The following is a 22,492-nucleotide window of genomic DNA, read 5'->3' as shown; positions in this document are numbered from 1 at the left end:
GGGCTGGATCGACCGTCGATGGTTTTGCAGCCCTAATAAAATCACGTAGTGGCGCCAAGGTTGACACAGACGCCGGCATTTTTATCACGCTAGCGCAAAATCTCTATTTGCAAATTGAAAGATCGAATCGAAATATGCCTGAAGATCCGGAAACTGTTGTAGCTGAAAAGCGTACCCACTTGCCGTGGATTGAGAAGTACCGCCCCGCAAAGTTCAACGAAATCGTGGGCAATGAGGATACGGTGGCACGTCTCTCCGTCTTCGCAACGCAGGGCAATGCACCCAACATAATTATAGCCGTAAGTACACGTATTGTCACCTGCTGATTGCCCCTACTCACCGAGGAATAATGCCTGCAGGGTCCTCCTGGCGTTGGCAAGACCACGACCATTCAGTGCCTGGCCCGCATCCTGCTCGGAGACAGCTACAAGGAGGCAGTGCTGGAGCTGAATGCCTCGAACGAGCGCGGCATCGATGTGGTGCGCAACAAGATCAAGATGTTTGCCCAGCAAAAGGTGACGCTACCCAAGGGTCGTCACAAGATCGTTATCCTGGACGAGGCGGACAGCATGACGGAGGGCGCCCAGCAGGCGCTGCGTCGCACCATGGAAATCTACAGCAACACGACTCGCTTCGCACTGGCCTGCAACACCAGCGAGAAGATCATCGAGCCGATACAGTCGCGCTGCGCCATGCTGCGCTTCACCAAGCTCTCGGATGCCCAGGTTCTGGCCAAGCTGATCGAGGTGAGCAAGTGGGAGAGTCTATCCTACGATGCGGAGGGCCTGGAGGCGGTCGTCTTCACTGCCCAGGGAGACATGCGACAGGGTCTCAACAATCTGCAGGCCACTGCCCAGGGATATGGCAACATTACCATGGAGAACGTGTTCAAGGTGTGCGATGAGCCGCATCCCAAGTTGCTGGAGGAAATGCTGCAGCACTGTGCCGTAAATGACATTCACAAGGCCTACAAGATACTGGCCAAGCTGTGGAGCCTCGGCTACTCCCCGGAGGACATTATTGGTAACATATTTCGCGTCTGCAAGCGACTGAATCTCGATGAGCAGATGAAGCTGAACTTCATTCGCGAGATCGGCATTACACACATGAAGATCGTCGATGGCATCAATACCCTGTTACAGCTTACGGCTCTGCTGGCCCGTCTTTGCATCGTGTCCGAGTCCCACTAGTTCCCAAAAGGACCATTAGTTGTAAAATATTAAATTTAATAAGTATCTATAAATAAATCTGAATATGATAGATCAGTTGATACGCAAAGAAAAATAATTCCCTAAGTAAACTTGGCTGCAAGCCTGATACAGTGACTTAGAAACGGCCTCTCAAACGATTCCACTTGGGCGCGCAGCTCTAGCGATTATCCAGCCGATTTCCAGTTCAGATTTATCAGTTTATTTCAGTTTATTTATCTGTATAAATGGAGGGGGTATAAATGGATTAAGTTCGTTCAATAATAAACAAAACGTGACCGTCGAAATTGAGTTTTAGGTATATTTACGGTATTTTTCATAAATTCTTGTCTAGTATTAATTCGGTCTCAGCAATACATATGTCTTCATTCCATTCATTACGTTTTTTACTGTTGGGAAAAGGATATTATAGAATTGAGGAAATGTTTGTCCTCCCAGTCTCCAATGAATGCAGAATCTAGTCAGTATCTGTTTTAAAGCTATCTCAACGAAATGTTTCAGCTTATGGTCTTCTTAGAGAGACCAAGAATAGGGATCGGGACTTAGATATGTACATATATCCAGAGCAACCTGATCTAATGCATGAATGAATCAAAGCCATGTCAGTCTGAGACGAATTCATTGTCTTGTAGGTTTAAAGCTGCTTGGAAAACATAGTTTTATTTGTAGGTTAAGGATAGTGGGTATACAAATGTCCATACTCATAGCTGATACCGGTTGAGCAGAAACAATGACGTAACATTTCAAGATCACTTACGTATCATCCATCCACACTTACGTTTATGGTATTATTTCTTGTTAACGTTTTTGCTTAAACCTTACTTTAGACTTAAAAGTAGTCATTCTTGAAGAAAATTAATAGATCAATCGCATTAAATCTTGTTTTCAGGGCTGAGGGTCCTGCCTAGCAAGTAATATTCAACCGAATATCAAAATAAAGGAATGTGAGTTCATGGGCACAGAACGATTAACCCATTGTTGACTCTTGGGTACTTTAATAAATTTCACAAAAATGATACAACTTTAAGAACTTTTGCGTAAGAGATGTGAAAGATAACGTGGTCATTTCTCTTTAAGTAAAAAGAAAGGGTGGATCTTCAAGAAGAATTTAAAAACAGTATTATTTCCCGCGGGTGAACTCAAGTTGTTCACCTGTTTAAATAGAGGGGGTTCAGTGGGTTAAGTGGATAAATCTGCGGTCACACTGATCGACATTTGCAGCGCTTAAGAAATATGGCGAGTCTTGGGGGCCAACACGAAAATTATTCGAATAATCCAGAAGGTACGCATTAAAAATTGGCCAAACATATTCCCAAGCAAAGGATAGGCCTGTGCGCGAAAACGGATAGTGAAAAACCCCCCGGAGAATCGCGTAATGAGTCGTTTTAAGCCTCTAAAAATTGTTGGTCGACTGCGCAGCGAACGCAGGCAAACGGCACTCACACCAAAGCCAAAGCAAACGATGTGAAAAAACTAAGAAGCCAGAAGTAGAAGTGCTTGCCCCCCTCATATGGGTGAAATTTTTTTCCCGTGTGTTCTATGTGCTTGTTGTGCCTTTCCCCCAAACCCGTCAACCGGAGTTTGAGTTTATAAATAAGTTCATGTTTCCAGAGGAATACATTTTTCTGCCTCCCTGCCACCGCCGCCGCTGCTGCTGCTGCTGCTGATGTCGCTCTGCCTCTGCCATCGTAGTCGTCGCTTCGTCATCGTGTTGGCCAGCAGCTGCGCTGCAGCTGAGGCGTTTGTTTGTGTGCGTTTGTCCGTCCTCTCGTCCGCCCATCCGCCAAATGCGTGTTTTCTGGCTACAAGTGCAAAACAGAAGCCAATTGATTTTCCTACCCATATTCCATTCGTTTCGTTTTCTTCGTGTCTCCTTCGAGTAAGTGCCGTGCCATTGTTTGGGGAAATCGTGTGGGAAATTCGGGGACTGCAGGGGTAATGGGGATCGAACCGAACCGAGCCCCGAATGAGCTTCAAATCATCGAATCAAACCATTTCTTTACTTTCAGTGGAACACACATCTAAACGAGCCGAAAGCCGCGAGGGCAGCGCCGAGCGAAAAGGTAAAGCTTTTACTTTGTTTATCTCTCACTTGTTACATAAAATTGGCACAGACTTCATATAGACATCGCACACGACACAAAGCACTCATTTATCTCTATATACAAAACATATAATCCACTCTCAGCACCACGTCCACACACTGGGCCGACAGCCCACGCACCCGTACCCGCACTCACATCCACCGCACCTGCCGCCGCCGCCGCCGCCACCATGCCAGCGGAGATCTCAAGCTGCAGCCCCGGCAACAGTCTGCACTGGTTTGCTCAGGTGGGCGGCAGCAGCAGCAACGAAGATGACTCTCAAGGTAGTTTACATTCCATCGAGGGCGCCCTCGATGGCATTGGTGCCTATGCCCTCCGTCTGCTTGTAGTCCTGCCTTTCCTGTTCCTCCTGTTTGCGGCATGATCTCACGAATAAACGGACCCCAAGAGACTACTACTATAAGGAGGTTATCTAGGCATGATGCATGAAAATTCCCCTCCCAAAAATCCGACTGCGACCTTGGTCGCTGATAAGTGTTCTCCCCACGACCTTTCTTTGGGGCTGAGATTGACATGCTGTGCATTTGGTTCCTTCCTATTTATGGTAATTACGTCATGGAATTCCAATAGTATCTGGCAACCGATAAGGCGATAAGGTCTCCTCCTCCATCGGAAATAGTGGTCGATTATAATGCTTGGAATTGGCACTGGAACTTGGAACTTTCATTCCTGCCGCCTGCCTGCCCTGCCTCTTCTGCTCTTTTGCTCGTTTTCTCGCCTCTGCCTCTGCCTCAGCCTCAATGTCATTTTAATATATCACAAAAATGTTTGCTTTGCAGGCACAGTTTTCTTTGCTTCCCATTTGTTGCCTTTTTTGCACATAGGCAAATGTTTCAGGGGCGGAATGGGAGTGGCGCGCCTGCGGGGGTGTACGATTCGTCTCTGTTTCATGTGTGCGTGCCATTTGTTATTGTTTTGTTGTATGTGTAGTGTGATGTAGTTCCATTCCATGTTAGTTTGTCAATTGACCCACAAAAAGCCAGCCAGCCAGCCAGCGTACATCGTCGATGACGTCAGGCACCCCTTGTAAATAATATACCGGCAACAACAAAAAACCGAAAAAAGGGAACAAGATTTTGTTTTTATTGATTTGTGGCCGGCCACAGGTAGCACATCTCCAATTTTATTTGCCTGCCAATTCCGTGTGTTTGTTCAATTTTATGTTTAACATTCATCAGCATCTAAAAATATAGCAAACTTAATAATTAATCCGAACTTTTGTAGTGTCCAAAGATCGAGAGGAGAAGCTGAAATATGCACGCGACCGCCAGAATGAGGAGAGACAGAAAAAGATCGAGGAGCTGAGGGCCCAGGCAGAGGCGGCCCAAAGGTATCGCGAACAAAAGGAGGAGGAACGCCGGCGACGCATCGAGGAGATACGCGTCCGCGACACAGAGAAACGCCACCAGGTGGAGGAGCGCAAAAAGGCCATCATTGAGGCCGAGAAGGAGCGTCGCGAGTACATACTTAAGAAGAATCAGGTGCGTCTCGGTCTCTTCTGTCTGCCCCACAACGATCTGTGATTTGTCATTTGTGATCTGTGATTTGTGATCCCACAGGAACGTGAATCCCGAATAGAGGTTAAGAGGAGGGACAGAAACTCAATTGGTTTTGCTTTTGGCTCGTCGACGCCCCGTCTGTTGGATGTGCCTGCGGATTATGGTCTTGTATCGCCCAGTGCCTTTTGGGGTCAGCGAAGGTAGGGTTTTTGGTAGTGGAAGTGGCCAAAGTGAAACTACGATTTGGCAAAACGAAAGCGAAAGATCACATCTAATGCCAAATATGGTGAAGCGAGAGTTCTAATGTGCTAATGTCTCCATTCCGTTTTCCCCATTCCCTTTTTAGATCTACATCGATATCGAACGTAGCGGGCGCCTCGCTCACACGTCGAAGTTCTGAGCGAGAACTTGCCGACAGTGGTGCTAAGAAGCGTGCCTCCTCCTCCACGGACAGACACGATGGTGAGTCACGAAACGGTGCACGCGAACGCTGCACTGCCCCCAGCAAAAGACACATACCGTGGAACACTCCAGAGACCCAAAAAAAAACACACCCTCCCACACACACACACTCACACCACACTCTCACACATAATGAGATTACATTTTATTTTGCAGTTATTACCTTAGAACAAATTTTAATAATTCTTGTGTTTCGACAAGCTCTCAGTGTGTGAAACCCCCTAAACTAGATACTCCTGCAATCTATCTATGATATATTATGCATCACTGTACCCCCACTGTACCCGCCTCGTACATGTGATACACCCCACCCCCCTGAGCCCCACCCCACAGAGAATTCTAACACCCGGCACGATCACCTTATTGTTTTCTCTTTTCGTTTTTTTCTATTCCTTACTACTTTTGTTTTCGAATACTCTCTTTATTCGTATGATTTGCACCTAAAAGCAACAACAGTTTTCACACACCTCTGTAACCGATCACTTTTCTCTCTGTAACAAAAAAAAAAAAATCAACAAAAAAACCAAAAAAATCATCATCAGATCATCGCCGAAAGTCTTCGTCCATGTATGAGGTGTTCAATTGGGGCTATTCCAATGATGAGCCGCCCAAGCGGTTCTCTCTGTCCATAGCCGGTGGCGACATCAATATCGATGGGCCGCCCACTAGCAAACAAACAGCGCACAGACCCCATACGACAACAACAGCAACAAGCACCACAGCTGCAAGCCACCACAACAACAACAACAACAACAACTTCCATAACTCGTATCGTAAGGGTGAGGGTTCTACTACTCTTTGAGACTACTCTTGTTCCTTGCTCTCTCCCGTTTGTTAACCCATGTTCATGTTCTGTCTCCAATTATTGTTTTCTTTTATGCCCTAACCGTAGCCGTAACCCCTAGCCCTAACCCCAACCCCAAACCCCAACCCCGAATAACCCCCCACCGTAACCAGCCGTAAGCTCGCAACTCTTTGTCTCTACCCCCACGTAACCATGGCATGTCTTAGAGCCTCAGTTTTGCATGATATGATGTATACCTCCTCCAATAATTACAATTTGTACAGAAATCAAACCAAACCAAACCCAACCCCTCCGTGCCTTGCCTAGTTTTCCCCTCTGTGCTGCCGCTCTAACCCTCAGAGAGAAGCATCCGAAACAAAAGCAGCAGCCTTAGCCTTAGCCCTCTAAACAGATCTCTCAACGTACATATTTAGATACTTCTCAGCATGGTTGTTTGTTTCCTTATGGGAAAACGTATACACATTCGTGAATTGAATAATTCTCTAATGGAATCGGTGTAAACGCTTTCTCTTTAAGCTATTTTTGCCAACTTTTGGTTTCTCTTGTTGCTAGAAAATAAGTTTTGTTTTTCTGTAAGCGCAGAAACTTTGAAAATCGTTGTATCCAAAAATCAAAAAATCAAAAATTCAAAAATGCAAAATCAAAAACCAAAAACACAACAAAATATTACAGAAGATAGCGTTGACACATCACCCATCGTGTTCCGAAGCGTTTACCGCAGGAAAACGGACCTCATGCCGACAATACCCAGCCCCCGAGACGGGCATTACGGCTCGCGCAGCTCCCTGAGCACCACGCCAGCCAGAACCCCAGGTAAGACCGACTCAGCGGATACCATCCATCGATCATTACAACCCACACATACATGCATATACAAACATAATCATCCCAGCGATCAGCCTCCTCCTCATTGTCCAGCTACGCTACTCATCATATGATCAGCCTCATTCGGTTAGCCCATTGCGTAGGTGCCAGATTCCAGTTTCCAGTTCCAATGGTCCAGTTCTGTTTCCCCGACTGTATTTTAGTGGTTCCTTGTTTAGTCAGAGAATGGATATGATACGATATGATATGCAAGAAGAGGGAAATCCTGCCTGCACACGCTGTTGAGGCACCTACACTTACACCTAAACACCCACACACACACACACACACACACACCTTAATAAACACACAGATTTCTCACACCATTTTGTAGAGCAGCTTGTCCCACATATGTTTTTTGTGCCGTCTCCTGTATATATATATATGTACATGTATATAGCTTATAAGTATAGCTAGGATAAGGATCCAGCAGCGAGACTCTCTGATTCATGAACCAACTTCAAATTTCAACTTTCAACTGAATCGCAGGACGGGCCTACTCCATGAACCGCTTGGACCAGCTGGCCCAGCCCATACGCCGCAACGGGGAGCATGTCCGAGCCATACTGGAGCGGGAGCGGCGCGAGAGCGAACTGGAGATGCTCGATGAGACGGCCTCGCTGGGGGGCGTGGGTCGGCGCATTCATGCCGCCGGCTCCACGGCACGCTCTCGGCGGGCAGGCAGCGCCGGCAGCGGCAGTTCGAGTGCCACCGGCATCATGTCCCGGAGCATGACCCACCTGGCAGGTGGTGGCAGTGTCGGTGGGCAGCGGGACCGGGATCGCGGAAAGTATTCGCTGGGCGGCGGCATCTCGACCAGCTTCCGGCCGTTGGGCAGTGCCGGGCAGCGTGACTCCAGTAAGAGCATGACACAGATAAGCAACCACAGTTCGTGGTCGGCATATGGCACTACACCACCACCACCCCACAACCACCACAACCAGCACCGACAGTCCACACTTGGCTTGCAAACTGCAGCAACTAAAAAATATCTTCAATCATCATTTGCCTCATCCTCCGCATCCTACTCCTACTCGAACGCCTCGACCAGGCGGCCAGGCCATGGCCATGGCCACCAGCAGCAGCAATATGCGACTTCTACTAACCCCTACCACCGTTGTCTCGATTTCGATCCCAACTCATTGTTGCTCATGAACTCTTCTAGTTTGTTAGTGAATGCAGGTGTGTGCGATTAAAAAACCAACTACATACCAACAACCATAGAACCCCCACAACTCAGCCACAAAACAACAAAAGCCACAACCACACTCCCTATGCCACTACGCCACACACACACAAACACACACACACACATAATAATCTTCTAATCGCGGCTGGCGTTGTAGTCATTTATCTACCCATTTACCCGAATACTTACTATTTACCGATAGCACACAACAATTGGCTAACTTGAACTTTCACCCCACTCGACCATAGCACAGCACAGCACAAAAACCACTACACACTACACACGTACACTTTTGGTTATCCCGTAGATCCATAGAAGACATACATACATACGCAGAACGACCGATGAGAGAGAAAGAGAGAGAGAGAGAGAGGTTTTCTCAAGTTCATTTGAGCAGCAATTTTGTGATCCCATTTCATTTCATTGCATTGCAAGCAGCCATCAAAACGTGCGTTTCAAATGTGAAGATTCTATGGCTTAGATCTGTAGATCTGCTTTGCCCTAGATCCATTCTGTAAGCAGATTAAACTCTCTGCAAGTTTTCATTCAAGAACGTGCAATGCTATTGCAGACCCAATTCGAGCTACTGCCACTATTCGTGTAGAATGTCTTCCTGAAACGCACTAGACACTGTCCAGTCTGCATTCATTTCCTATTTGTGTGGCATCTGTTCTACCATCCACATGTACTTCTTTATGCACCGATCTGCCATGTGTTTTATTGGGTCCATATTGTTTGCTGAGTGTCGCCATTTGTCGGTCGTTTCGTTCGTATGTTCGCATAGTTAAGCATCCTTTGGAGATCCCCTCTAGACATGGTTAAGCGGAACATTCATTTACCCACATATATACATGTTGTTACTATTATTATTACTATTACTATTACTATTATATTTTGGCCGTCATTTAACATTGTAATCATACCCATTATATTATTATATACGCATACAAAACACAACACTTGGGTTAGGCATTGGTACTATTATTTCATCCTGGTCCTTGGTATATTTACTCGTATATATTTTGTGTGTCTCGCTCGCTCAGTGTGTCCCCCCGTTCCCCACGATTGGATCCTTTGTCTGTTGGTTCTTTGTTTAACTTGTGTCTCAAATTGGTTTTGTGTGACTTTCCTTTTCCCCCAATCAAACCCCCAACCAAACCAACCACCCACACTATAACAACCAACTCTGGTGACGGTCACAATGCACAAAGCAGCTTGGTTTGCTGATCATCCATACTGACACACCGCCCACTCACTGACTCCCTGAGAGACGTCTCTCATCTAGCACTGACTCTAAACGCATATCGATTCTGTAGGCTCGCGATCGGGAAATGCCACGCCAGGCGGACACTATAACAACTCAAGGCCCGGCAGCGCCATGTCCACCTCGACGACTATGTCCACGTCTGGCTTTGTGCCCAGGCGGCCGGCAACGGCGCCACGCAAGCCCAGGCCGGCCAGCATTGCCGGCACCGGCATGTCCCTAGAAGGTGAGTTGAGTTCACACACACAAGAGGGTAAAGAGTCGTCTTTGCTAACCTGTCTTTCCAACTCCCTGCAGAGATCAACAAACTGAAGAAGGATCACAAGCCGCCTGTGAAGACAACAGCAGCCGCCTCACCATCCGCACAAACGACCCCCAAACGAACTGCAAACCTGATGTCCACCTCCATGATCGTGACCTCCAGCTCATCTCGATTGAACAGTGCCGAGAAGAAGACGCCTTCGAAAAGGGTAAGCGCCCAATCATTCACAGACTCGCACTAAAGGGATTGATCCTCATTCAATTATTCATCTTGCCCTTCCAGGAACCCTTGGTGCCGAAGGCGGCATCTGCTTCCAAGGCTCTGTCGAGTCGCACTGCCAGCTCGGAGCGTATTAGCAGGATCAGCAGCAAGGAGCCGAAAACCAAGGATACCTCTGCCATGAGCAGGTCCATGATTGTGGCCAGCAGCAGCAACAGCAGCACCTCCACAACTACCACCACAAAAGTGGCCTCAGCAGCGCCTGCTCCTGCTCCAGCCCCAGCCCCAGCTCCAGCTCCAGCTCCAGTTACAGTTCCCGAGCTCCAAAACGGGGTGGCCAAGGAGGCAGAAAAGACTCACGCAGAGGTGCCAGTTCCTACGGATGTGGCCGCCCCTGCTCTCGCTGTAAGCAAGGCGGAAAAGGAGGCACTAAACTCCGTTAAGACGGAGGAGGTTTCCAGGCAGGAGGAGGAACAGAGTGTGCTCGTGCAGGTGCCGCCAGAGGCCCTGGTTACCTCTCTGAATGTGGAGGAAAAGGCCGACGAGGGCACTGAGAAGGAGGAGCTGCCCAGGCAGCCGCTGGAGCCTCAAGCTGCCCCCAAGAAGCCGTCGCGCAGCAAGGAGAACTCTGAGGTGCGCGAGCTGACTCCGCCAGCAGCGAATTCCGGCGGCGATGGCACTGACTTGATGACCGCATCGATGATGGCCAAGAAGATCACGACCGAGGAGCAGGCCAAGGCCGCCCTTGCCGAAAGACGACGACTGGCCCGCGAGGAGGCCGAACGACAGGCGGAATTAGAGCGCCAACGACTCGAAGCCGAACGCCTGGCCGAAATCAAGGCCCAGGAGGAGGAAGCCGAACGCCAACGTCTGTTCGAGGAGGAGTCCACACGCCTGGCCGAGGAACAGAGGCGCGGCGAGGAGGAGCGTCTGCGCATCGCAATCGAGGTAAGGGAACGCACACGTGCAGGGGAGCGTGAAAGCCTATTAATCATTTGGCTTGTCTCTCTCTCTTCAGGAAGCCCAACAGCGGGAGGAGGAGGAGCAGCGCAAACGCGAGGAGGAGGAAAAACAGCGCGTGGAGCGCGAGGAGGCCGAAAAGAAGGCCAAGGAGGAGGCAGAAAAGCAGCGTGTCGAGGTGGCCGAGCGCCTCAAGCGCGAGGAGAAGGAGCGTGAAGAGCGACGCAAGCGCGTCGAAGCGATTATGTCACGCACCCGCAAGGCCGGAGCCGCGGCTACTCCCTCTAAGGTAGTAATTCCTACCGGAGACAAGAGAGAGTTCTGCCAACTAACTCTCAATTCTTTTGCAGGAATCCAACGATAAGGCAGCCCCCGCGGCTGCAACGGAGACAACCCCCGCTGATGGCAGCAGCAGCAGCGACAGCAACAGCGTCAGCGGTAGCAGCAACAACTCTGCCGGTGGATCGCCCAGCACTGCAATGGCCACAGTGACAGTGGCCGACTCGGAGGCACCTCCCAACAGCCAACAGGCGATATACGAGCAATCGGTGCTAGACAAGGAGAACTCGCTGATCAACAGCTTCTCCACAATGATCATTGACGAGAACGCCAAAAACCTGCAGCAGCATCAGCAGGTGAGCAACGGCAAGCTGCTGGCGGACTTTGATGGCAGCAGCAACACCACCACCACAGCGGTGGCCAACGGCAATGGTGGCCATTTCGAGAATGTGAACAACAAGAAGTGAGTGGCGTATGTCAGAAACTGTCGATCCATCCATTGCTAATCCAATCCATGATCTGCAGCGACATCAATCTGCTGCAGGATGCCGTCACTCCGGCCGCCACGCAGCTGATCGACCTGAGCATCGAGTCACAAGATCTACACCTGAACAACAATAACAGCTTGCTGACGAGCACAGCGGCAACCACCACGCTAGTCACTGCTGATAGTCACGAGAATAAAGGTTCAGTCCCCGCCCCCCTTTCAGTACTCAGAACTCTCGACTAACTAGAAACTATCTCTCTCTGCAGATATATCGTTGCTGTGAATTGGATGAGGAAACCAAAACCTGATTGTTTTCTAAACCTAAATCTTGATATAGCTAAATGTGTGTGGAGTTGGGAGTATTTATTCATAGGAAGAGATCTATATAGGAATGCGACAAATTATGGTTACTACTGAAAACAGGAAAACATAAAAGCTTATAAAAACCTATATATATATATAAATATATATATATATATATAAACATACATACATTATATAGATAGAAGGAGAATCAGAATTGAGAGCATGTGAGTGAAGAATGATTAAGAAATGTGGAGCAGCTGCACGTAAATCTAGTTAAGAACTAAGACAACCCCTAAAAGAGATATGAAAAGAGCAAAGAGAGAGAGTATATATGTATGTGAGAAAGAGAAGAGGGATCCTACCCTCCAGTCCCCGCCCCCAGAGTTCGGGGATCGATCGTTTGCGAAGCAATTCAATATCAAAGAAATCTGTTTGTGAAGCACTACAGCTAAGGCTAAGGATAAAGGATAACGAAAATGAACATTTGATGCAATTTCCGATTCGTTTCGAGCTAATTTAATTACGAAATCGCTTCAAAAGTCGCAAGTGCATGCTTACACCGGAGTATAACTTGAGCAGAGACGCCGACGGGCAGCGTATATAATTGCAAATTATATAACAAATTAGTAGACAAAACCCTAGTTTAAACAACTATGCGAGATTCCCCGAGCGAGCAAAACGAAGATGCGGCATACAGACAGGGTACGGTGTATGCGGTGTACCCCACGCAGAGAGTAAGCCCCAAGATCATCAAGGCCCCCATGCAATACATACCACTGCTCATATGAAGGAGAGGCCCCTCCCTTCCCGCCGCAATTTTTTTTTTGCCCTTATTTTGCACAGTTGTTCTGTAAGTTAAGTTTATTACACGTTGAGCCAACGAATCGTGCGGTATTATTTATTACAAACTAACAAACAAAACAAAAAACATAGAGAAACAACAAATTCAATTGAAATTATTTGCTGATACTGTTTTGTAGGCAATCCATCCCCAAATGGATCCGTCAATCAGATATATAGGTAGTCTATAACACACACACACCACACCACCCCACACACAAGATATATAAACACTGTAATCAGAGATATCAGTGCTTGACATACCAACACACACACACACGCCTAGGTCTAATGGAATGAGGAGGGAGTCCTGTACGATGTTGTACTATTTTTTGTAGTAGGAGTCGAAAATCTGATTATGCTTATGTCACCCTTTTTTATTATAGTAAAAGTTCTCTGTATATTATCTATTTTGCGTCTACGTATATATTTTTTGGTATCACATTTTTTTATATATACACATTTATATTTGTAATTGTATTTATCCATGTGCAAAAATAAATTATGATTATTTTTTAAAGAGTCTTCATCGTCGTCCCCCTCGTACTTGTCCTCCTCCCGTCAACTGTCTTGAAGAATCGGAATCAGAAGACGAAGACGAAGCATGCAAAACTGATTGTAAAAATAAAAAAAGAAGAAACCAATTTATATAGTTTATAATGATGAATCATCCCATAGTCTATATCACTCACACACGCACACACACACACACGCAGGCTGTGTGTGCGTGTGTGCCACACCCACTTGTATCTGAGCGTAAGGGCCTTAAAAATATGTAGGATCTGCATCGATATAGACAGATCGATGGAAGGGAAAGTCGTAAGAGCATCCAATTTGAGTGTTTCGCATGTGGAAACCCAACCCAACCCGTTAATAGATTAAAAATAATATAATATAATATAATAATGGCAATATATGTACGCAACTAACTGAACCCTAACTTCTAGTTAATTAATGCTTTCCTATGTTATAAACCTAATGGCGATATAATCAAAACAAAACAAAAAAGACAAATGCAAACGCAAACGCAAATCCACATGAATCAATACCGTAAACGATCAAGCTGAACTATGTATTGTACTATATATAATAATACGAGTCGAGTATACTATATATCACACATGCGTACGAGTACACAGACAACAAAACAGAACAACAGAACATGTAAGCAATCAATCCCCTCTATTTATTTAGAATCACATGAGAACACTAAAGAAATTCGCTTATTATCGTAAAACCACACAAAAATTGCATAATTTATACGATTACCTAAAAATATATATATATATTTATGTGAATAAACTGTAACTAATTCTCAAGGCAAACAGAAATGAGTTGCTCCATCCCATCCCATTCCATCCCGTATCATAAGCCTTGATCGCTTCCAGAAAAGTCCCTCTAAATACGAGTTCTATGGTCATGAGCATGGAATGCTGAAATAGTTCTGGTGATAAGGCAAGCCATAGGAACCAGGAAATAGAGCAGAGGAGAGAGATTACTATCTAATCTTTTGCTCTATGAATTCGAGTAAAAGTGAACATTGTTTTTATATTGTGGCTTGCACTGCGTTTAAAAATAATAAGCCGTTAAACATTCCTCTATGACATCATCATGGCCAAACCAGCTGATGAGCAGCGGCGAGAGGAGAAGAGCTCAGAGAGAACTCAAGCAAAGCTAACGCTAACACAAAGCTGCTCCGGTACAACGCCAAATTGAGCACTTTGCTCTCTCCGGGAGAGCGCGTTAGGGAGCACACCACCTTGTAGAATTTCAACATGACCGAGTTTTCGTAGCTCCCCTGTTTGGATTGCACCGTTAAAACACTCTGAGCTTTCGTTAAACACGGTCGTGCCTTTCTGTCTTTCGTTTTAACGTTCCGTTTGCCGTGATAGCCATTCCATTTTTTTTGGTGGACAGTGCATCGTAGCATTGTTGTGCATACCGAATACCGAAAACCGATATAGCCCAGGCCAGGCCAAGACACCACCAACCTACATTTCAAGCAGCATTTTTTTTGTTTAAGCCAGGCTCCCTGCAAACCCGCAAACCCGTTTCTCCAGCAGCAACATGTCGTCCAACCGTGCACCCAAGTCTGGTTTTGCCGCCGAGGCCCAACGCAAAGTAAGTACTAAAACAACTACAACAAACAGCAGAATAAACAAATTGCCGAAAAACAGAAACAGAAACTGAAACTGAAACTGGGGCCCGACGTGCTATGGGAGTGTGGGGTGGTTGGGGTGTGTGCTTTGGAGGCTGCTCGGCTGCATCATTGACTTTATTTGGCGATTCGACGCCGAGTTTTATCTGCCTCGCGCCAAAAGCCAGCAAAATAAACTAAAAATGGAATTTCGTCTAACAAGGAATGACCTCATTCCGTTGATAAGTGAGCTTGGGGCTCGGATAATGAATGTGGTATGTGAGAAATGGTGCTCCGACTTGTCCATGCCTGTACGCGCACGCGTACGGCTGTGTGTGTGATGCATGCGTAATGTATGATGATGGGCTTCGTTCTGCTCTTCGAAAACAGCTTTCAAGTGCGCGAATTATTTCATTAGAATACAGCTTTCAAGTGCGGCAACTATTATTCCATTTGAATCAGCCCTCCCCCCGTCACCCATTGAAAGCTGTCTTAGGTCTTGGGATGTTGCCAGGGGAATTCTGTGGTGCATTTAATGAATGATCACTGCGGTTCGTTGTTGATTCCCTTTCCAGAATGGAAACTGTCTGCTCTGCAGTTAGTTCCCTTCCTTGAATAAATTGACAACATTAGTTCCGCCTATTTACAGCACACTTTGTATTACATGCACACCCCCTGGCAAATGCACTTTTCTACCGGAATGGAAGGGGGGGTAGCAAATGCATACAAACATATGTACATTAGTATATTTTCGTAGTACCCTTCAACAGTTACGCAATTCAAGCCGCCCCGCGCCTAAGCCAAAGTGAAATTGTATATGTCGCCCGGTAAAGGGGATTAAGTGCAGTCCGACAGCAGCAGCAGCAGCAACAACAACAAAGGCAAAAAGACAGCTATACAATAGTTACAACATTTCACAAAAATAAAAAAACACAAAATAAATGAGTACAAAATGCTGCGGCTTTCGACAGTCGATGTTTCGAATACCCTTCTGGCAATATGCCAAGATTCAACAGGTTTGCTTTTGCTGAGCAGAGACTGCCTTTTGGTGGGAGAGTGTAGGGTATAAAGAGAGGAGATCATCCTTCGGAGAGTGGTAGGTGGCAGGGCATACACTCGTTCCGCCTGGCGTGCAGGCCAGCTGTCGTCGTCTCAGCTTCAAATCGCGATCAAATGGCGGCCAGCTCGGCTCTCGAAGCCACAGGAGCTGGAGGCGATGATGTCATCCTCAACAGCCAGCTGGCGGCAAAGGCAAAGGCAACGGCAACCGCCACGGCGTCGCTGTCGTTGTCGTTGTCGTCTCCTGCCCCGTTTCGACTTTGATCATTTCGGCTTTGAAGCAACTCTCCGAAATGGTGAGTCGAGTCGAAGACGTTGAATGCGTGGCAGAAGGGGGGAAAAGCGATAGGAGCACCTTTCCATGAACGCCATGAAAAACACACCAACACATGCGTCGGGTCGGGTCGCTCGTCGTCGTCGTCGTCGCCATCGCCTTCGTCAAGCACTTAAAGAGTATGTGGCATGAACAAACAACAGTAAGAAAACAAAATTTCTATATAAGAAGGTACATACGTATATGCATACTTACATACTCGTCCGAGTATATCTGAAAGCTACAGCTGTATCTGTATCTGTATCTGTATGTAGCGCATATTTGACTGGCATTTCGTTTCAAATTTCGGGCAGGGCATGGCTTTGCTTGGGTTCTGCTGCAGCCCCTTTCGACTGGGAGAACCGAGAGAACCCTTTCAACCCTTCCCAGAAGCGCGTTAATTAGACGTTTTCTTGTTAACCATTTCCCCCTGCTTTCGCTGTCGCTAATGGTTTTTTCGTTGTTCCAGCCATTGAAACATTAGCCACGTACTAATCACCTGGGCCGTATTTGGCTGCCAAGAATCGGAATCCGAATCCGAATCCGAATCCGTGGCCCCCCCCTTTGCAGACATTTGTACATCCGCAGCACGCAACATATCCATGTACAGGTCTCTTCTATCGGTATCAGTAAATGGAACTTGTCGGTGGGGGCCTCCCTCGCAGCTCTTCAGCAGTTGGCCCACATACACGTACCTGTACTTGTACTCGTACTCGTACATGTACAATGTACCTACCCATACCCAACACCATCAGACAGACACCGTCATTTTTAGATAAGCCATAAACAGTAGAGTAGAGGGAGTCATAAATCAAATGTTGTTTGGATTTCCGGTGAAACTCCGGCACCAAATAAAAGACCAAACCCCCAACCAACCCCGTCGGTTCCCCCGTTCGAACACATCATACAGCAACATCCATAATAATAATAAGAGTTCTCTTTATGGGTCTTTATGGCACCTCCCCTCTGGCACGGCACTCGAATTTGGCTTAAAACTTGAGAGTATTATGTCCAAAAGAGCATATCGTATCATATCATAACATACTGTAGTTGACCTCGTTACATTTTCGGAATTTTGTTGATGTTTTCACAGTCGAAATGACATTTATTCACGAGTAGTAGCAGTGCATACAAATCTCCCAGATATTGGTCAGCAATTGTCATGGATCACATGACGCATCCACAGCCACATTGCGAAAGAAAGGGAAATAAAATCGGCATCGGAATCGGAATTGGAATCGGGTGAATGAATAATCGCCAGAAATGTCAGTATTTTCGAATTTCGCAGCTTACGTAATGGCAGAGTAGAGAGGAGTAGAGTGGAGAGTAGTGTGTGTTTGTTTTGTGATGCGTCAAACTCTGAGTGATTGTGGATTCCCTTTTAGACGGGCATACCATACACACATTTAGCTAATCATCGTCATCTTTGCTGAAATATTGCCAAAGTTCAAATTGATGGGGCCCCGGCCCCAGTCCCGGTCTAAGGCAAAGCAAAGCCATCGGATCCGATGGATCCAAAGCCAAGGCATGACATCATCGACTCGACTCAACGATCGCTGGCTTCAAAAAGCCATCAACCAGGCCAGGCCAGACCAGGCATTACGTGCCCCTGCTTCTCATATCCTACAATGGATTATTATGCAATGATCATCAGTCTTCCGACTGGATCTCCAATCTCCTCTTGTTTTTAGTTTTATTTTCTTATATTTTGGGGGGACAAATGTGCAGACATTTGTTTCTTTTGCAGAGCGGAAACTTCCGTCAGAGTTGGGCTCATGAAGTCAGAACCCTGGAATAGAATATTTTTAGAGGTAGAGATTCACTGACTGTCTGAATCATGGACACGGACACGGACACGGACACGTACGTGTAGTTTCTCTCGGAAATATTTTCACTTTTCAAGTAACGTAGGTGGGATGGATGGGAATCATATTGCGTTGGCAGTAAGACAGGTTTAATTTAGCTCTGTTTTTTTCGATGGAGAGTTTTTGCTGGCCCACAGTTTTTGGAAAGTAAGCGTGAGTATGCGGGTAGCCAGAAGACAAGAGCCAGCCCCTTCAATTTTAATTTAACTAAAAGCCAGAGCCAGACCCTGAGCCAGAGCCAGGCCCAGCCCCAGCCCGGGTCGCCTTGAAGGGTCGCTAATTCGCATTGCGTGTAGAATACCATCCACCCAGAACGTACTTGAAGGGCCCGGTGCATGGGCTTCCTCTTCCCACAGACAATAACTACAAACATCATAAGCATGAGAATTAATTAGGTTCTTGTGGGCATTTCATTGTCACGCTGCTGGTAATTGTCCGTAATCTTGGTTAATTCATCAAACTGACCCATAGACACACAGACCCCCCCCTGGTCGGTGAGTGTCGTTCGGGGGCTACTGGAAATATAAAAAGTGTAGTTGATTCGCTTTCATCTGAGGGCTTTTTCTAACGGAAACAAAACAAAACTTTTGAAATTTCGTTGCTGATTATTTTGCAATCTACAAGCAAACATACAAACGTACAGTAGAAGACCCTGGAATGCCCCTAACGTACGATAAGGCAGCACGTTCTGGCCAGCTGTACATACCCGTACACGATACCCATACAATGGAAACTAAAAACACACTCCCATCATTATTCCTTATACGAGTGCACATAGTATATATTATTTGCTGTACTTTTGTGCCGGCATTCGATTGTCGTTGAATTTCAAGACGACCTCAAACTCACTCAAAACTAAATGGCAAAAAATAAAACAAATGAACTGCTGGCTCCGTGCTTTCCGACAGTCGCTTGCTGCTGACTCATTAAAATAGCGCTTAAAAAAAAAAAAAAGAAGAAGAAAAAAACTATGTGTAGGAAAGATGGGTGAGGGGGGCAGGGGAAGACTCGTAACTTGGCAGAAAGCAGAAATAATTTTGCTATTCTCTAGCATTTTTTGTTTGTGTTCGATTCTGTTGGGACCACCAACTGGAACTGTCGAAAACGTGTAAGAAATGTTCGGCATTCATTAGTTTCTTAACGGCTTTTTATTTACGATTATCTATAGAGAGATAGGCGGGCAGGCAGGCCGGCAGGCCGTAGAATCCCATCTACATATTTAAGCCTGGTCGAAATTTATTCATCTGCCCGGAGGGTGTCAATTTATCTGCCATCATCATAATCATCATCATCATCGGAGGGGGCGATCGGAGATCGGGGTGTTCTTCCAGAGTTATGGTCATCTTGTGGCCGGGGCCAGATGCCAGATTCTTGCAGAGAATGTCAATCAAAATAATTTTTATTAATTGTCTCACGCTTCGCGAGACGTTTCCCTGTCCCTCTCCCAATGATGAATGATGGATTCTGTTATTTGGTTCCATTTGATGTGGCTTTGTTTTCGGGATAAGATAAGTGCTGTCCACGGCTCCAGCTCTCGCTCTGGCTCTGGCAACGGTTTCTAATGGGCTGACCTCTGCTGTTGGACTGTTGGACGACCGTTATTCCAATTAGCGAATCAGTGGGAAGGAACGATTGCAATTATCGATAGCCCACTGTGATGGCCGTTTAATAATTGAAAGAGAAATCCGTCAGCTTCTCTGATGATAGAGTCATTTCCAGGCGATTTGCATATGGATGCTGTGCCTCTTCATATCTTAATCATGGATCAGTCGTTAATAATGCTCATAAAATTTGATGTTTGACAATTGGCGGCTGCGACTACCGTTGCGAAAGGGAGAGCAGAGGGAATACATATGTAGTACAGTGCATTCACCTTTGTTAAGTACACAAATCCAGGGAAAGCCTCTGTCTGCTATCCCCCTCTATAACGCCGGCAATTGGTGGGTTTGCTTGCATTTCCCAGAGGGACAGCGATAAGGAGTGGTGGCACCAGGGGCCCCAAGCCCCAAGCCACCAGCCACCAGCCACAATACAACTCAATTGGCGACAATCGTTCCATTTGTTTTCTGAGATCATTCATTTTAATAGACTCGCCCGTCAGAGCCAAATCACACATTTTAGTGGAAGTAAAGTACATTTGTCCATATATACATATATGGACGGTATATGTACACTCTGTGTATGTATGTATGTATTCCTCTGTTCGCTTTGATAAAAATTGCTGATTATCTGAAATCTGTTAGCGACAGGCACTACAATTCAATCAAATAAAACTAATAATAACGAGTGGGTGGGGTGGAGAGGGGTGATGGCCTAAAGATTGTTAAACATTTTGATTCCGATTTTGATTTGGATTTGTATTTGGATTTTTATTGGATGTTTTATTGGATTGGCCTGAAGCTAAATGGAAACACGACACGCAACGCTTGTGCGGTTTTTGATTTTTGGTTTTTGCGGTTGGAAATGTTGCTCCGCTTGGAATGGGGGCCAGGGGCCAGATGCTATGCTCAACAAGTGGTGGGCCACGCTCACAGATAGAGCTCGCTCTATGGCCAAAATCGGTGCGAAGGACGCCCAAGCGGCCGGCAAACTTAAGGCCGAATATGGTCAAGACACTCGGATAAAACAGGCTCCGCTCCCAGCCAAAGCTATCGGCATTGGCAAATATGGCTGTACATATCTATATATATGTATCTATACTGTATAGTATGAATATTGTATATTGTATATTGCTTTGAGAACATTTCGAACGTGACTGACTTTTATAATTTGAGCAAGTCAGCACCAGCACCAGCACCCATTCGATGGGGAGTGGCAATCGAGGGAGAGAGGTAGAGAGTTAGAGAGAGAGAGGCGCAGAGTGTAGGCGGAGTGCAATCTTATCCTTATCGGAACTCGAAATATATAAACGGCGAAAATGTCACGAGTGCCAGACAGGGAAAGGTTGATGTTTATAGCCAATTAATGATAACTCCCTTATCACCGATATTTCCTGAGATAGTTGCAGGGGAAATAACACATTATCGTTAGAGCCAGAGATACTGTCTGGCTCTGGACATGATTTGACTCGCGCGATTGCTGTCCCCAGTCTAGAAATTCCCTCCGAAAGAGTGGGATTAGCAGAGAAGAGAGCCATGTACCAGTCCAAGGTGGCCCCCGTTTCTTGGAGTATTCCCAAAGTTTGCCAAATTTCTAACCAGAAGTCTCCGCCATTTGTCCTGATTGCAGATCAACTCAAAGTACAGCGAGGAGCTGGCCCAGGAGTCCCTGGAGTGGATCAAGTCGGTGACCGCCGAGCCCATCAACACGTCCGGCGACACGGACAACTTCTTCGAAGTGCTCAAGGATGGCGTGATCCTGTGCAAGCTGGCCAACGCCCTGCAGCCGGGCTCCATCAAGAAGGTGAACGAGAGCAAAATGGCCTTCAAGTGCATGGAGAACATCTCGGCCTTCCTGGAGTGCGCCAAGAACTTTGGCGTCCCCACCCAGGAGACCTTCCAGAGCGTGGATCTCTGGGAGCGCCAGAATCTGAACTCTGTGGTTATCTGCCTGCAGTCGCTGGGTCGCAAGGTGAGTGCAATCGTCGCTCGCACAATATTCACGAAATCGCTTTAACGACGATCTCTTATCCGCCTTATCTGCAGGCCTCGAACTTCAACAAGCCCTCGATCGGACCCAAGGAGGCCGACAAGAATGTGCGCAACTTCAGCGACGAGCAGCTGCGCGCCGGCCAGAATGTCATCTCCCTGCAGTACGGCTCCAACAAGGGCGCCACCCAGTCGGGCATCAACTTCGGCAACACCAGGCACATGTAGAAGTGGCAGTGGCAGCATCCCCCCACCCTCACCCATCTCCACTCTCAGACATTCCGCAATAAAGCCAAAACCAAAAGCCAACATCTTCCGCTGCGGCTACTTTCGGTAGTTTTTGCATTGAGTCCTCTTTGATTTGGGTCTAGTTCAGGTTTAATTATGACATTTTGAGAACACACGATAAATTATATGAAATATGTAGAGAGAGCGAAACCAGAAGCGATTAACGATTAACGATTATATATTTATGATACCAATTTGTATTTGTATTCCAATTGTAGCAGGCGAATGCTGTTATGTTATTACATAAACTACATTTATTTTTTTTTAATATTATTACTCGTAAGTACTCACATCCAAGTCCGCACACGGACATTCTTAGAATGATATATTTATATTTTCAACATTCGCATTCCGCATTCCGCACTGCGCATTCCGTATGCCTGGCACTCCACCACTCTCTTATCACTGATAATATCGTTCTTAAGAACGGCCACACACCGCCCCACCACCCATCACTGTTCTGCTCCCACTGCACTCGGATTTTGTGCCATCGA

General features: G+C 46.5%; 3 protein-coding genes across 4 annotated transcripts; all 3 read left to right on the top strand.

The window, feature by feature from the left end:
* The first annotated feature begins 67 nt into the window (after positions 1-67).
* LOC6601880 (replication factor C subunit 2) lies at positions 68-1,265 on the top strand. Its single transcript, XM_002026893.2, has 2 exons — positions 68-299; positions 360-1,265. The coding sequence occupies exons 1-2, from the start codon at positions 135-137 to the stop codon at positions 1,188-1,190; spliced, it is 996 nt and encodes a 331-aa protein (XP_002026929.1). The 5' UTR covers positions 68-134; the 3' UTR covers positions 1,191-1,265.
* Positions 1,266-2,441: 1,176 nt separating this feature from the next.
* Positions 2,442-13,274, top strand: LOC6601879 (protein split ends). Its single transcript, XM_026993582.1, has 16 exons — positions 2,442-2,490; positions 3,218-3,284; positions 3,485-3,576; positions 4,538-4,794; positions 4,873-5,012; positions 5,159-5,274; positions 5,817-6,053; positions 6,752-6,892; positions 7,433-8,125; positions 9,449-9,622; positions 9,694-9,866; positions 9,941-10,825; positions 10,896-11,126; positions 11,188-11,579; positions 11,642-11,802; positions 11,870-13,274. Exons 1-16 carry the CDS (start codon positions 2,442-2,444, stop codon positions 11,884-11,886), a joined length of 3,825 nt encoding a protein of 1,274 aa, XP_026849383.1. The 3' UTR covers positions 11,887-13,274.
* A 1,350-nt stretch (positions 13,275-14,624) lies between these two features.
* LOC6601878 (myophilin) lies at positions 14,625-22,192 on the top strand. 2 transcript variants are annotated; one of them, XM_002026891.2, is made up of 3 exons: positions 14,625-14,870; positions 21,352-21,693; positions 21,768-22,192. In XM_002026891.2, the coding sequence occupies exons 1-3, from the start codon at positions 14,817-14,819 to the stop codon at positions 21,936-21,938; spliced, it is 567 nt and encodes a 188-aa protein (XP_002026927.1). In that variant the 5' UTR covers positions 14,625-14,816; the 3' UTR covers positions 21,939-22,192. The 2 variants fall into 2 exon arrangements, with proteins under 2 accessions (XP_002026927.1, XP_026849342.1); XM_026993541.1 differs by lacking the exon at positions 14,625-14,870 and adding an exon at positions 21,216-21,272.
* The last annotated feature ends 300 nt before the right edge of the window (positions 22,193-22,492 follow it).

The sequence above is a fragment of the Drosophila persimilis genome, unplaced genomic scaffold, assembly GCF_003286085.1.
Source record: "Drosophila persimilis strain 14011-0111.01,24,50 unplaced genomic scaffold, DperRS2 tig00000856-arrow-arrow-pilon, whole genome shotgun sequence".
NCBI lineage: Eukaryota > Metazoa > Arthropoda > Insecta > Diptera > Drosophilidae > Drosophila > Drosophila persimilis.
Note: the sequence above shows the minus strand (reverse complement) of the source record. Positions and strands in the feature narration are given on the sequence as shown.